At 46.0% G+C, this 16,023-nt stretch overlaps 2 protein-coding genes across 11 annotated transcripts in view; one reads left to right on the plus strand and one right to left on the minus strand.

Annotated features, from left to right (window-relative positions):
• The window catches only part of PURG (purine rich element binding protein G), a 29,068-nt gene extending 27,978 nt beyond the window's left edge, over positions 1-1,090 (minus strand). For both annotated transcript variants that reach the window (XR_010831219.1, XM_066996294.1), the window contains exon 1: positions 923-1,090. The gene's annotated coding sequence lies outside the window, so the exon portion shown is untranslated. The remainder of the gene's footprint in view (positions 1-922) is intronic.
• Positions 1,091-1,281: 191 nt separating this feature from the next.
• WRN (WRN RecQ like helicase) overlaps positions 1,282-16,023 on the plus strand; it is a 42,574-nt gene continuing 27,832 nt past the window's right edge. For 2 of the 9 annotated variants that reach the window (XM_066996287.1, XM_048049708.2), the window contains exons 1-10: positions 1,282-1,481; positions 2,968-3,083; positions 3,731-3,876; positions 6,042-6,190; positions 8,375-8,524; positions 10,489-10,561; positions 12,440-12,548; positions 13,123-13,540; positions 14,212-14,292; positions 15,096-15,249. In XM_066996287.1, coding sequence (XP_066852388.1) covers positions 1,404-1,481; positions 2,968-3,083; positions 3,731-3,876; positions 6,042-6,190; positions 8,375-8,524; positions 10,489-10,561; positions 12,440-12,548; positions 13,123-13,540; positions 14,212-14,292; positions 15,096-15,249 — 1,474 coding nt within the window. In that variant the 5' untranslated portion in view covers positions 1,282-1,403. Of the gene's footprint in view, positions 1,482-2,967; positions 3,084-3,730; positions 3,877-4,757; positions 4,907-6,041; positions 6,191-8,374; positions 8,525-8,957; positions 9,077-10,485; positions 10,562-11,597; positions 12,004-12,439; positions 12,549-13,122; positions 13,541-14,211; positions 14,293-15,095; positions 15,250-16,023 lie in introns of those variants that run through there. The other 7 variants (XM_013179889.3, XM_066996286.1, XM_066996288.1 and 4 more) reach the window with 6 other exon arrangements.

Raw genomic sequence — 16,023 nt, forward strand, 5'->3', positions numbered from 1 at the left:
ACCTTGGCGCTGACGGGCACCCACGGGGGTGCCCCCACCCCGGTGCCCCCTCCATGCCCTGCAGACCTCCCCGTGCCCCCAGCCCACACGCAGTCTCCCCCCACGGACCCCACGTCCCGCACCCAGCCCGTGCCCTCTGTGGGTGCCCCCGGGGGCCCCCCCAGCACACTGTGAACCCTCTCCCTACCCACCCGTGGGTGCCGCACCTCCTGCCTCCCCAGTGCTCCCCAGCATGGCCCCCTGCCCCCCAGCACCGCATCTTCCCCCCCCCAGCGCCCCCACCACTGCCTCCCAGCGGAGCCTCTCCTGCCCCCAGTACCACATCTCTCCCCCCTCCCAGTAGAGCTTCCCCGGCCCCCCGGCACCACATCTCCCCCCCCAGTGCCCCCAGCAGAGCCTCCCACAACCCCCCAGTGCCCCCCAGCACTGCATTTGCCCCCCCCAGCATCCCCAGTAAAGCTTCCCCTGCCCCCCAGCACCACATTTCCCCCCCTCAGTGCCCCCAGGGCTGCCCCCAGTTCTTCCAGTAGAGCCTCTCCTGACCCCCCAGTGCCCCAGAGCACCGCATCTACCCCCAGCGGAGCTTCCCGTGCCCCCCAGCACCACATTTCCCCCCTCCGTGCCCCCAGGGCTGCCCCCGGTACCCCCAGCAGAGCCTCTCCTGACCCCCCAGCACCACGTTTCCCCCCCAGTGCCTCCACTGCTGTCCCCCAGCTCTGCATTCCCCCCCAGCAAAGCCTCTCCTGCCCCCCCCAGTGCCCCCTAGCGCTGCTTTCACCCCACAGTGCTCCCAGCAGAGCCCCCTCCAGGCCCCCAATTCCCCCCCCGGTACCCCCAATACAGCCCCCCCAGCGCCCCATTTCCCCCCCAATGCCCCCAGTTCGCCCCCCAGCCCCCCCCCCACGTCTCCCCCCCCACTCACCCCATAGCGCCCATCGCCGCCGCTGCCCTTCAACCGGCGGCCCCGCCGCCCCCCGCCGCGCAGAGCCCGGGGCTGCCGCACCCCCGCCGCCCCGCCCCGCCCCGCCACGGCCCCGCCCGGCGGAGAACGGCGGCGGCGGCGGAGACACAGCGGTGGGCGCCGCCGGCCCGCCCGGCCCCGGGACTACATTACCCACAACGCCCCGCGGCGGCCGCCGCGCCGCGCATGCGCGTCACCTCGGGTAACCTCCGAATGTTCTTGGGGGGGGGGACGCGGGGAGGGGGACGCGGAGCGGGGAGCTTCTGTGACGTATGAGGCGCGCGCCGCGGCGTGACGTCAAGTGCGTGAGGCGGCAGTGGTGGGTGGTGGGGCCGGGGGGGGAGGAGGGCAGTCTGCGGGCTGGTTCTCGTCGTGGGGGGTTTTTGGCCTTTTTTGTCCTTTTTTTTTTTTTTTTAAGTGAAATGCGGGAGAAGTGAGCGCGATGGAGCCGCTGAGCGCCGCCGGGCGGGAGAAGTACCCGCAGTGGATGCGTGCGCCGAGCCAGGCGGGCGGCGCTGAGGTAGGCGGCGCTCGGCGGTGCTGAGCGGGCACCGGGGGTGCTGGGCGAGGCCTCCCTCGGGGTGAGCCTGCCCCGCGGCCCCGGAACTGCGCCGGCAGCTGGGAAAGCAACCCGTGGGAGGAAGCAGCAGGCTCCCTTCTGCGGTGTTCCCTCCGTTAGGCCGTAAGAGACAGTTAGCAGCACGGATACCTAAAGAAAAATAGTAAAACTCAGCTTTTTCTGGTTAAACTTCTCCCTCCGTTAACGGGAAGAAGTGTTACCTCGCGTGAGCGTGAAGCCATCGGCGGTATCTCTGTCTGTACGCTCAGGATCTCTCCCTCCCAGGCAGTTTATCGCTTCCCAGCCTGTTTTACAAAGCTCTGTCGCGTAACGGGGCCTCTCAGGGCCAGCACGGCCTCGTTCTCCAGGTGTTGCCGTGTTACCTGCCTTGTCAGCACCGGCATCGTTACTTGTGTGTTTCTAACCAACCTCAAGGTTATGCAAGCGGGTAAATGTTAACAGATGTCTTACCGCTCCAGTGAGTTTCTTGGGCAGTGACTTTTCATTAACAGGTTTCTGGAAGGGGAAAAAAAGCTTATCTGGAGCCTTCAATGCCACCTTTACCCGTAGACTTAACGTTTTCGTCTGTAAGCCACTGTCCATGAAAGATCCCTCCTTTTAAATACCGCACGTGGTTTTAAATCCGTGGATTTTACTTTGCGCGTGAGGAGCTTCCCAAAGATCCATCAGTGTGAGGTGCACTGAGGTGTGGGACCGAGGCAGTGGGCAGCTGAGCCATGTGGGGTAACCCGCTGCTGCAGCGGCACGCAGCTGCACCGTGCCACAGCTCTCAGCCTGGGCCTTGTTCCTGCGGGCGTCACTGGGCTGCTCTCGGCTTTCCCCAGTTCAGAATTCCTCTGATGCACAGGTTTCTGCTTTAGGCTGACTGTGTGCTGAAATAGAGAAGCTTCCAAGGCATCCTGACCAAATCTGAGTGACTTGGACAAATCGTTGTCAATCGCTTCTTAGACTCTCCTCAAATTTCTGCGGCATGGAAGTGCTGCAGCATTTAAAATAGCATTGAGGGGCTTCTGACACTGTCAAAACCGTGTGTTTTCCCTAACCTTGGTATTGAAAGCAGTTGAATCTCTTGGCCTGTGAGAATCCAAAGAAATTAAACTGAGGTGAACATTTAGCCTGCACGCTGTCAGCCTGAGTGCTTGGAGTTTGGCAAAGAGATGGGGGCATGAACCCAAGAACAAAGCAGGGGAACCCACAAAGGAGAGGTATTGCTCTGCTGTTAGCCGAGTGATTTGTGTTTTATGACATCCACTATAATAATAATAAAATAAATACCTAGCCCTGTGTGTGGCGCATGCAAGGCTCTGGTCCTGAGTCCGTTACAGGCTTGCTGGGTTTGGCGTTTGGTGGTGGCGGGGCTGCTGCATCTCTGTGCCAGGGTTACATGTGGCTGGCAACAGAGCCTCTTCCAACTGTTGTTCGGCAGAGGTGCGAGGTGCAGAGGAGCCTCCTGGAGGACGGGCTGCCCTTCCTCGAGTTCTGCGGCTCCATCGTTTACAGCCACGAGGCCAGCGACTGTTCCCTTCTCTCGGAAGATATCAGGTAAGAGCTCTTCCCTGTGTTTCTTTGGAGTGCCCTTTCCTTTCTGGGAAGGCAGCTGCTCTTTTCTGCCTGCTTCTCCTTGCTGGTTGCACGCTTCAGCCTGAAAAAACAACCGGCCTGTTGTACGTGTCCTGCTTATCGGCTGCGAGCACAAAGCTGTAATAAATCAAGTGAATTAAGTTAATTCATAATTGGGAGTGTAGGTTTGGGGAAGGGGGGGAGGTAGTATTTTACGATGCAAATAAATATATTTCCCCCCATTTTTACTTAGCATAGTTCATGTTACTGGGGGGAAGAATTCTGTACAGAACTTTCAGCGTAGCACAAGAAAGAAAGAGCAAGCTTTCAGGGGAATGCAAGCTGTTTTGTCTACTTCTATGTCTGTTTCCCAGGGCTCCCTAAGCTGCCATTTGCATGCAGTAAGATCTGCTAAAAATCTGACTGTTTTGGGGGTATAGCATAGCTTTCTGGAACAGCAGGAATTTCAACTCTTAATATTAAAATGGTTTTTTTTTTGCCTTATGGATGTGAAAGGAAAGATGTGGCTGTGATTCCCTTAGTTGTCCTTATGTGAGATGACTCAAGCCTGATGTTCCAAGTGCTGGTAGAAGAACAGTTAAATGTGAGGAATATTGATGTATTTTCAGGCAAACTTTATCATGCGGGGCTGCAGTTGGATTTGATATTGAATGGCCACCGTCATACACTAAAGGAAAGATGGCAAAAATAGCTGTCATACAGCTGTGTGTAACGGAGGAAAAATGTTACTTGTTTCACGTCTCTTCAATGTCAGGTACTGTACTTCCTCTGCTCCTGCCAGGGTATGACCTGTCTTCAGTTTCTTGTGATTTGGTCTGAACTTTAGCCTTGAGCTGCAGCCTATTTCACTCTGATAGTTGGGAAAAAAAATCCATCCGTATTCTTCCCCGTGATGCTTAGGATACAGGTGTTTATTCACTGAGCACTCCCCAGGTATTTAGGGGACCTTAGCCCAAGGTTTGGGTGGTGTTCTAGCACACGGCCCTGTGGCTTCTAAACAGGGCAAGAGAATTTTACCTAAGGATTATTTTTTTGTTCAGGGAAAGAGTTTTAATTCTGTTCTGAAAACTGCTCAGATAATGAGCTTTCTTCTTTTTGGTGCCAAAATAAACACCAAACCTAAATTTAGCTGGCTGTGTCTCATATTGATTTGACTTGAGTAACAAAATCACTCAAAAACGATGGCCATCACGCTTTATTCCTAATTTTGTGCCATTAGTTTTCAGGAAGAATACTGAATACCTGTGTGATGCAGCTGTGTGGAGAGGGGGGACACGTGTTCAACAGCATCTGAATTCATTGTGGATGTGAATAAAAGCTTCCAAATAAGAAAAATAAGAATGGGGGGGAAGGAGGTTGCAATTTTATAACCTTCGGTTTGAATGATAGATTGAAACTATGCCTGTGAGATGCCTCTGATTTCCCTGGGGTGTGCATGCTGAGGTGTAATAGGGATAATTTAAATGTTGGTGTTCAGTCCTTTGTCATTTATAGCAAATGAGGTGGAAAATTTAATTGCCAGAGGCTATTCAATCCAGGAGGCAGATATTTTCAAGTTCACAAAGGAAGGATTGGAGGAAAGGAAGCCAAGGAAAGAAGAGATGTGAGGAGGAGCTGAAACACTTTCGGTTTTAGGGTGAAGCTGTGTGTTTGCATGTCGATGCCAGACATGGTTGCGTATGTGCTACTGCTAACTACGAGCCTAACAGCAGAAGATGGTGTTTCTGCCTGAATCGTTTTCTAAAGCTTTTGTTTATGCCAAAGGGAGATGCACTTTGAACTGGGTAAGATGTCAGCGCTCTGCCAACAACCACAGCCAATTTTTGCTTATTCTGAATATTTGACTTTAAAAAAAAAAAAAAAAAAAAGCCTTGTCCAACTCAACGATTCTGCTGTTTATTACTTCTTTAAAAAAAAAAACCAAAAACTTTTTCCTGCGGGAAAAAGAGAATGAAGAGTTGTTGGGCTGTGTCTAAACACATCCCATAAAGCACAAAGTTTATATATGTATTGATCATGAAGGTTCTTGATACGTCTCCATTTCTTACCCTTTTTCCTTCCATGGAACGTGTCCTACTTCTCACGTTGTAGCCTCTGGGTAGTCTAGACCTAGACCTCTTTGGTTTATACAGTATTTTTTTCTAGAAATGAGGTGGAAGAAATGGAGCAGAAGTCATCTACTGGGAAGTTCCCACCTTTTCAAGGTTTTCCTTATATTTTTGGGTAGGGGAAATCCCTTGTTCAGTAAGTCAGCTGCATATGTGGTGTGCCTGTGTCCAGCTCAGCTGGATTTATCTCCTCTTCAGAGGAATCTCCCCACATTGTGTTATGTTTGAGGTGAAGTGTTTGTGTCTGTTTGCTCATGTAGCAAACCAGGTAGTAAAGCTGTGTGCCTTACTTGAGCCTGTGAACTTGAAAATACCCTTTTATCTAGCATTGCTGTGCAATCAGCTTGGGCTGAATCAAAATATAATAAGCAAGCATGCACACAGATGCTAAGTAACTTCTTTTACTTACAAGACTGACCTGTCTTGGCTTGGTGAAGGATATGGTTGGTTAATTCTATTTTCCAAGTGCTAGGAAATAAAATCCCGTGGAAAACAGCAAAATAGCACTGCATTTGGTGTGACAAGCATCCAATTCTGAGCATTAAAATATTTTTTTCCTCTGCTAAAGGAGTTGCCTTTTTGTTGTTTGTGGTTTTAGGATCAGTAAGACAAATGGAATAAGGTTGTCTCGTTTTTTTTGACTTAATTTGTTTTCAGATACAGAATGAATTTGCGTAGCAAGTTTTTGAGCTTTTCCGCCAAAAGCACAGGTTTCTGCAGGTGGCCTCTGTACTAGATTTTGTCGTTTCCATTAGACTATCTGGCATCTTTCCGTATCTAGTTTCTCATGTTTGGGCTTAATCTATTTTAGGTTTTCCCAAGGGACTCAAAAGACTGCTCGAAGATGAAACAATTAAAAAGGTTGGCGTAGGAATTGAGGGAGATCAATGGAAGCTGATGAGTGACTTTGAAATCAAGCTGAAGAGCTTTGTGGAGCTGGCTGACGTTGCTAATGAGAAAGTAAAGCTTAAAACCTTTTTGTTGTGGGAGGGAATCTTGTTAATGTGCTGTACAAGAGATTTCCTTGTCTTCACAGGAGTTAACTTCTGATACAAGCCTGTTCTGTAGAATAATGCAGAGAGGTGATGCAGCTTTAAAAAAATAAATAAATAAATCACGTTTCCAGAGAACTCAGTCTGCAGATTTAAGTATTGTATTTCAGTAAGCCAGTATGTTCTTGGTATTTTTCCTCTCTCAGGTCTGTTCACTGTTTGCATTTAAGAGGCACAGCTCTTTAAATCCAGCTGCTGGTGCATTTTTCTTACTTATTAGTGACAGAGATCAGCAGGCTGTGTCAAACTGGGGGTGTGTTGGCGATGGCATACGTGTTCCAGCAGAGGCTGAACCTCTGGAGTACCGCGGAGGTCTGATGCCTGTTCGCAAGGAGGCTTCTGGAAGGAAGCCAGGTCTTCCATGAAGTCCTCCGTCTGGAGGTGGAGCTCCAGAAGTATTTTCCTTTCTGTGCCTTAGAAGCTGGTGCTACCTCAGCTAACCTGGGGGCAGCTTCTGCTGTCTGACAACCCACTGCTCAGAAGCAGTGTTGTGTCTGGCATATCTCACGTTATGCCTTAGCTAGGTGCTGCTTAGGTACCACCTGATGCAGGTAAATCTGCACTCGTGTTGGGGAAGAGGGCGAAAAGTTCATTACCATCCAAATCATCCTGCCACTCTTCTTGCTTTCATAGGCCTCAAAGGTTTTTTTTGTTTCTTTTGTATATACAATGTTTTTCTTCACCTGTAGTCTGCCTCTCCATGACCTTCTATTTGCTTCTGTGCATTTTTTGCATAGTAGGATAACAGCCACAGTCACGGTTTCCTGGTGGAGCATAGATTTATGCCAAGGAATAGTACTTCCACTACCTTTTCTCTGATGCTGTGTATTCAAATCATGGTGGAAGAGAGGGATGTGATGTACCTTCAGCATTCAGGGCAGTGATGCCTTGAGCTTTAGCTCCTTGTGGGCTGGAAGCTATGCAGAGTTAATTGTTTTGCTCAAGCACTAAAAGGAGCTGTTCCTTTCTAGACTTGGAGTTTCCAGAATTCATCCCCACAATTTATTCTCCTCCACCCCCCCCTAGCATCCAGCTCTAGGATATTTTGTTATGAGGATAAGTAATGTGATCTTTGATAGCAGCTTTAAAGTCTTTTGCTGAAGAGAAAACAGTCCAAAAATAAATTTGAAAATGAAGCCTGAGAGAACAAAGAATAGCAGCTTATGTAATGGCACAGTGCAAGGGGGAGAGGAGGGGGAACCTAAAATCAGCACTGGGTAGGCTTTTGGTACCTGGTTGAAGGGGATGAACTGATAATGCCACGCTGCTGCTGGCACTGCTAGGCTCTGCAGGCCGTGTGTTTTGGCAGGGCTCTCAGTTAGCATAGCACAAGGCTGTGCCTGCAAGTCCCGGCTCCTTGGAGTCAGAAGGAAAGCTTCCCAAACTCTCAGAGCCCAGTGAGGCAATGGGATGTAGCAGCTGTGACTGACACCTAACATTATGAAAGCAATTGGAAACAGCAGCGTGGCTGGCTGGTTTCTGGAGCCTTCCGGGAACCGCTTCACAGTGCAGTGAATAATGGGTAGCATGGTATATAACTGCTCTTTGGCTTGCACTTGGTTTCTCAGGCTTGCAAAAGATGACAAAACAGTTACAGGCTGACCTTGATACTCCCATGTTTCCATTAAATACATCCTTGTCGCTATTATTTGCAGTATCAAAATATTGTTGCCAAAATCCTGGAGAAGAGCGGGGCTGACAACTAAGTCTCTGGCTCTTGTTTGCTCAGCCTGGTGACTGTGTTGTACAAGTTTCTCTTTTTTTTCCCGTAACGTGACAACACTGCCTCACAGTGCGTGGACTCACCTGGTCCTAATGTCTTCCCAGCTTGACAATGTAGGGATGTCCTACAACAGTACAGTTTTAGGGAAGGAGGAAAGTAGATGTTTCCGATGACCAAGTTATCTTTTAATATGGTGACAGCAGAATTAGGCCTGAGGAACAATCGCTGCTTTGAGGAAGATAGTTTATTCTACCTAATCCAGATCTCTGCTTCTAATGAAGTATTAAGTACACTTTGCTGTTTCTGCAAATGCATTTTGACAAGTGCAGTTGCTTTCTCCTTTAAACGAGTCTTTTATTTTTTTTCCAGCTGAAGTGTAAGGAAATATGGAGCCTAAATGGTCTGGTAAAACACCTTTTTGGGAAGCAGCTTCTGAAAGATAAGACTGTCCGCTGCAGCAACTGGGAAAAGTTTCCGCTCAATGAGGAGCAGAAATTGTATGCAGCCACAGATGCTTATGTATGTACAAGAAAAGATCTATAAATACCTCTTCTAACATGCTGTTTGTTTTTAGCACCCTTCTGCTACAGAACTTGGTCAGCATTGGAAGACTCCATGGTCCAATGTGGATATGGGGTGTTTCAAGGTGGAAATACCACCACGTTGTTTACTCTCCTATTCTTTGCCCGTATTAAATTGCTTTTTAAACTGCAGTGTTCATCCAGCACTGTCATGCCATCTTCTCTGCTGAAAGTGGTGCTGCTTGTACCTGACTCAGCATCGAGACAGGCTACTGAGATCACTCAAAAAGCATGCTGCATTGGATGTTTCATGTAGAAAATTGAATGTAGATAGAGAAAAGAAACCCAATTCCACAGCATCCTTGAACCTCCTGTGAGGTCTTCACCTCTTACTGTTTTATGATGTTGCAAAATCTGCCTTTTCGTTGAAGCCTGTTGCTGAAGCAGTTCTGGAGGCTCTGCCGTGCTTTCAATATGCCAAGTACTATGGGCATCGAGAAGTATGCCAGAGGAATCTCTATCCGTTTGGACTGACTTCAAGCTGTCACCTCAGGAAAGTAAATTTTAATGGAGCAATCATGTGAATTTTATCTTCATCTGTGTGAAGTCTTTCAGAGTGACTGTCCCATGTGTGGCACAGTTGATATGTAGTTATTAAGCACAATAACTACTTATGGAAGTGAACCGTGGGTAATTTTTCCTGGGTTCCCTGGTCTGCAGGTATTTGCTGTAGCTTGTTAGTGTTTTCAATTGATTTTTTTCTTTTTTGTTGGGAGCTTTCTAGTCATCTTTGCTGAGCTGCTTATTGAGCAAAATCCAGGTTCCTCAGCTCCTGCAAAATACGATACGTGAGATAAAGTTAATAAGCAGCTTTGAAGAAGTATAACCTTCTCCAGTAGCTAATGCAACTTGGTTCTGCTGTATATCAATTATTGTAGCTCTGCAGAAGTCTGTTTTTTCACCATTTTGAAAGGAGAGAGCTTTTCCCTTGGTTGTGCATTCTGACTCAGCCATGTGCAACTGGGTGTTACCTGCTTCCTGGGAGAAGATTGTTCTTTGTGCTGGTGCTTGAACATTGCACTTCATCTCTTCACCCCTTAGGATTTTATTTCTGTGATTAGGTTGGATAGAGGAAGGGAAGCAGGACAGCGTTCACTGTTTTCTGACTTAGAAACATTGTGTATTTTCTAGTTAATTATTAAGTTTTCTAGTTAATTATTAGGCTGTGGAGGGTTTAGCTCCTGTGGAGATGTGGAACTCAAAACAATAAGGAAAGGGGTTCTATTTTTGGTCCTCAGAGCTGCCTGGTGCGGCAGCTGTAACCAGCATTTTCTAGGCAAAGCCTCTTCCTTGCTGTGCTGTCTTCACCTGGCCTGCCTTTTGGAGCATCACGGCGAAACACGAGGGAGTAACTTGTTTCTTTCTCTTTCTTCTTTAAGATGCCTTGATTAACATATGCAGCGTAATTAGCACATTGCTGGCTTTAGGCTGCATTCTCCTGTTAGAACTTCTTACTCACATCAAGGGAAATATAAAGCACGCAGGATCTTAGTAGATTCATAACTATTCTCTTGGAGCATTACATAAAATCTGAATGAGGTGGAGCAGATGGTGAGACTGGGAATGATGTACTTAGAGCTTTCTATCTGCAGCTAACTTTATAGGATAACTACACTGGGACCTAGTCACAAGTGTCCACTCTGATGTAGACCAAAGTCAGGACTCTGCCTTTTGTGAAACATCCTGTAAACTGTAACGTGGTTGTGATTAACAAGGCAGTAAGGCAGACCATTGACTGTTGTATGACATGGCCTGAGAACGCAGAATTTACGATGCTTGCAATGAATTAATGCCATGGCTTGCCAAACTAATTCTTGGCAATTTTGTTTAGATAAAATGTGGTTTAAAACGTGGTTTCTCTGTGGAGTACTAAGTATTAATCTTTTTCCCTTTCCTTTGCAGGCTGGCTTCATCATTTATCAAAAACTGAAAAATATGAATAGCAATGACAGGAAGTTATTTGGGGAAAGAAGAGGTAAATTACATGTTTGAGCATAAAGAATGTATTCAATTTCCCAATGGCTTTTTTTAATAGTATTTTAGTGTCACAATTTTCTGGCTTCTTGGAGGTTAGAGACAGCTTCCAGAGAGTGCAGACTGTAAAGGTTCTTAGGTGACCTGTGTTACCATACTCGTACTATTCCACGCTGACGTGGGAGTGCAGCCTGGGTATGTCATTTGTTTCTGCAGTACGAGGAGATGCTAAGAATTCCTGCTGTCATTCCAGTTTGGTTTTGGAAACACTTCAGTGAGTTACTGTCAATTCTGCTGACCCACGGAGGAAAATCTAATTTAAGAAGAAAAAAGACCACAAAATAAATACATGTTATTAAGTAGCGCTTTTCTTGATGCATATAAATAGGGCCCATTTTTTTTCAGAACAACTCAGCTCTATTTACTTGATCAGAAAAGTGATTCTAAAATCTTGGTTTTCCTTCAGTTATGTGATTCATAAGGAAGACTGAATATTGCATATAGTTTATGGCTTAAAAAAGGAAAAAATTGTTTCCGTATTGTACTGGCTGAGTTCTTGTCTCTCAAAGACAGCAGTACTACCCCTTTTATTATGAGGTGCAATTTTTGGCTTTGGTTTAGTCAGCACGTCGGTGTTAGCAGCTTTAGTGGGACTGATATCTGAAACTTATGGGAGAAACTTTTACATGAGAAAAGGGCCCAGGAGTGACGTTATACTAAACATCTGGATTCTTTTGTTACTGATATGGCTACAGTCCTAAAATGCGCACGACTCGCTCATGCGAAGGAAATAGCTATCTGTTTCACACAGCTGCATTGCTTTTGTGAAAGCAAAAGTGAACAAAAGCCCACAGGTGAACAACAACAACACCAAACAAATTTATTTGTGAGTCTCTGCTGATTTATGTGAGTAATGGTCTCTGACACGATGTGACTCAGCTGCTCCCAGCTGCCTGATATTGAAGGGCTGGTTGGGAGAGAAGGGGAGACTCGTGCAGTCTGTGGTGTGAAGAGTAGTGGCCCAGGACTGTAGGGCTGGTACTGTGTTAACGTCTGTGCAAAACAAGTCGAGTTTCTTCATTTGAGAAGCTGTTAAAAGCTAGACTGTTACCTTATGTTAGCAGTCGTGAAGGTTGTTCACGCAGTCCAATCATTAAATTCCTGTCAGTAGGACAGTAGTTTCCAGCTGTGCCAAAGATGCATATTGAATAATTTGAACTCTGTCTTAAAAACACACCTAGTAGCCCTGTGCGTTTCTGTGTACGCTGGCAGTCAGTAAGCAGAGCGTGTCTGTGCATCCAGGGTTTGGCTGGGGATGGAGAGATGAGACTGAAGGTCTTCAACCAACCAACCAAAAAACCACCACAGTGAGTCACCTGCAGATGACGAATGTGGAACGCTGAGTTACAGTTCCTTACAACTCCAAAAGCCAGGAGGTTTCAGGTGAAAGTGCAGCTCAAGCGGGAGGAGTGTATCTCACAGGCATACACCGTGCTGTGTAAGCTGCGAAAGCGAAGGGTACAAGCAGATTCAGGAAGCAACTAGATAGGTCACGGAAGAAAGTTCAGACAGACTGCTTCTTCCCCAGCATACCCTCCGGCTTCCAGAAAGCAGCAGCTGAGTGGGATGGAGCCTGAACGGTGATCGATTTATACCAGTCCTGCTACGTGTCCTCTTCCCATCAGCATGTGTAGCAGGCTGTTGTAAGGGGTGTGCTGCTGAAGGACGTGGAAGCTTTGGCATGCCTCACTATACTACACTTTTAAGCACAGGAGAAGGCTGTCTTATCAGCTTCTGGAAGTACAAACGAGTTTGAGTACCTGTGTGTAGCTGTTAAACCTGAATGACTGTGGAGTAACTGTGGTGGCGCTTCCTGTAGGTAACGTGTCAGATGATGTGAAGGAGCACCTGGCCTCACTAGCTGAAGAGATGGTGTACCTGGCTTCTCGGATCCCTGACTCATCCGGACAACCTGGAAGCTTGCAGAGGTTAGGCTTCTGTCACCCTGACAGGTGTTTTGGTCTTGTATGCTGAGGTTCAGTACAACAAAATTTGTTGGCAGCTGTCGTTGTTACCTTTGCATCCTTTTTCAAGAAAACGCACAGCACAGTTCACTTGGTGGGAACCCTTACCTTTACATATAGATACAGCAGAACACAGATACTCGCTGATGTTTATTGCAATGGATTTGACATTGAACTTTGCTAATATGTTTGTTTTCTTGCTTTTAAATGCACAGCAAGACATTTTTAATAGAAACTACAGAAAAACAGAAACTGACTAATTATAAATCTGGAGCCTTACTGCATGGCGATACTACAAGCACTGTGTGTAGAGAATCTTGTAGGCTTTCGTCTGTGTAAAGAAATTGAATCTTTCCTCTGAAAGTGGGATACCAGTTGCAGTTGTATGATGAGCTTTTGTAAGTGAAGTTTTGGACATAATTTACCTGGAGAAACAGAATACTTTAGAATCTTCAGTTTTATTTGGTGGCTAGCATGTATTTTACCATTTACCATTATCTTTACCATTTTGGCTTAACTTTCTTATTTTAACTTCCAGGGCTGCGGAAATACTAGCTGACATTTCAGAGAATGTAAAAGCCTTAAGAAGCACTCTGCTTGCTGCTTCATGTTTCCCTTCTGTACTGGAGAGGAGCTGTGGTGAAGCTCCAACAAAACTTGAAGTGGAAGCAACAAGCGTTGGAGCACAAAAAGTTGAAATGCCTGAACTTGCTAAAAAACTTGAAGGTGACATCAACATCTGCTCTGATGCTACGCTAGCTGGCCTCTGGGAGGGAGATGTTGATGAAGGAGAAGCAGAGAGAGGTAACGCTGCTGTGGGAGATGGGGAGGAAGCAGCTGGCTCTAAGGGCAGAGCAGACAGAAATGACTTCATGTCGCTAGACATTACTGAGCAAGAACTTCAGATGTTGGAACATCAGGCTGCAGAAGAATATCTCAACAAAGCCGTGCCTGAGGTAATGAGAGAGGACCTTGTTAATCATGGACACTCACCAGAGGAAATGATCTCACTCTTCCTTTCCCACAAGACTTTTAAAAGTTGTTGCTGAGAGAAGATTAAGGTGGGCTAGTGGAAGGAAAATGTTTGTGGAGGTAGTCAAGCATCGAGCTGCCCTTTAGGCATGCAGTTGGGAGGATTAGCGCTGAATACAGGAACTCTAGATGTTCTGATTAGCTTTCCTCTTGCTGGTGCTAGTAAATTATGATACGAAGTTCCTGCTGCACGGGGACAAGTTCTGCACTCCAACATCCCCACCTTGGTCATAAATAAAAAGCAGATCTTTAAGGGCTCTTTAAATGGCAGTCTTTCTAGTGACTGCTTAATGTGGATCGATGCCTCTTAATCTGATTATAATCTCTTTATGTTCCCAGTGTTTCCCACATCTGGTGATACTTCTGTTGTTTTTGTCTCTTACTACAGGGCCTTGTTGTGTTCTAACACTTTTTGCAGACGTGCTTTATATAGACTGGGCTTCAGAGCTAAATATCGAGCTTATTTATTTTGTTAGTAAGAGGTAACAGCATACAGAGGAAGCTTGTAGTGTGTACAGAAGGTTGAGAAGATGTAGGTGAAAATAGCAATAACTTTGCTGATGGGGAAAAAAAAATACATGTGTTTTTTTCTTAGGAGGAATGTGCCACAGATAACAAACATAATATTTCCTGTGTCATTGAAAGCGATGAAGAACTGGAAATGGAGATGCTTAAGGTGAGTGCCTCAGTGTTTTGGGTTTTCCTCTTTCTTTTGTAATGATGATACTGTGTCAGTTCATGGTGGAACATGGCATCATTGAGGCGAGGGAACGAAGCAAATAGATACTGCTCAAAAAATGTGGACAGAAGAATGTGTGGATACCTGAAGAATTCAGTTTACCAGTGTAGGATCTCAGTATCCCGTATATCCTGCCACAACTTTGCTGTACCAGCTTCAACTTGACCCAACTGTTTCCCACACCTTTGTAGATCATCATTCATCAGCTGATTTGCTGTCATGCATTCAAACCCTTGTCCAAGAGGCTGAGCTGAGAGAGCAGTTTGTGCTCTACAGATGCTGCTAATCTGGGCAGTAGGTCAAACAGGCTGCTTCATCTCTGTATGCTTTTCCGGCCTCTTAAGTGTTTTATTTGTGTAACATTTTTTTCCTAAGATGATGATTTAGGTATTTTGTCTCTTTCTTTACCTTGTTTCTTGTCCTGAGCCCACAGAGTTCATGTATTTCAAGTGAATTGATGGGTTTCATTAGAGCAGTCACGGGTGTTCATGTACTTACACACATGCGAAATAAAAAGCAAGATTCAAAGATCTGGGGACAAAAATTATGAATTTTCTTGTAGAGAAGGACTGAGTCTTTTAGGGAAGGACTGAGCCTCTTTTACATGGATCTGTGCTGCATGTCTATCTTCTGTGCTGTAATTAGATTACAGTTCATGTACCCCTATGTCGTATTACCTCAGGCATGCATTGTGTCTACCCTTTCGTGTACTGAATTAACTTTTTCTTCTGAATTCTCAGTCTTTAGAAGATGTAGACAGTTCTAAAGGGATTTTGACTGAAAGTGAGTCCAGTAAAGCAAGGAAAACTCCAGATGACACAGAATGGAACATTGCACCAGATGGAGATGGAGATGAAGATGAAGGCGTTGAAGAAGAGGAGGAGGAATGTTGGGGTATGTTTTAAATCACAGTGCAGGATTGGGGGGGGGGGGGGGGAAATCACTATAGAGTCAGGTGTGTAAGCACTGATATTTTGTGCTTGATTTCTTGAAACAGAAAGTAAAAGCTGATCTGGATTATTAAAGGAGTACTTAATGATGTTTCAAGATGAAAACTTAAAGGCATCCCTGTCGAAGCATAGATTTCTGCCATGATTGTAGGCTGTCTCTTCATCACTCTAAACAATTGCCTGACATCCTGTTAGAGGGGATGCGTACCTGCCCAGCAACCAAAAACGAGGTGGAAGCGTAATGCCTTCTACTGCTGAATATTACCCATAAAGTTCGATGGACATTTTGAGCATGTTTCTTCTGAGTTTGCTGTAAGATCAGGTTCCTCCCCATCTGACATCTTCAGACTGTGACTCTGTTAGCAAATTGCAGCATTAGGGGTTAAATAACATGACTTCAGTGAGGTCTTAAAAGGGATGCCAAGTGAAACATCTCTATTACATCTTCTGAACAAGTTCTGAGTAATGTAGCTATGCCTTACAGTGTCTATTGTTTTATTATCTCATTAATAAAGCCATATGCTCTCCTTCATGCAGGGTCTCCAAGCAGTCTGTTTGTTTCTCTTTCAATCCTTAATTTTAGCCCAAAAATATCTTCAAACTTGCTATCTCTTTCTACTGGCATTTTCCAAATCTTAGGCCCTGGGCTCGCTAGCTGTCACTGTCTGTCAAGACAAAGCTTTGTCTCTTTAACAGATGATCACATACAAGTCTTTGT

Source organism: Anser cygnoides, chromosome 4 (assembly GCF_040182565.1).
Source record: "Anser cygnoides isolate HZ-2024a breed goose chromosome 4, Taihu_goose_T2T_genome, whole genome shotgun sequence".
Lineage (NCBI taxonomy): Eukaryota > Metazoa > Chordata > Aves > Anseriformes > Anatidae > Anser > Anser cygnoides.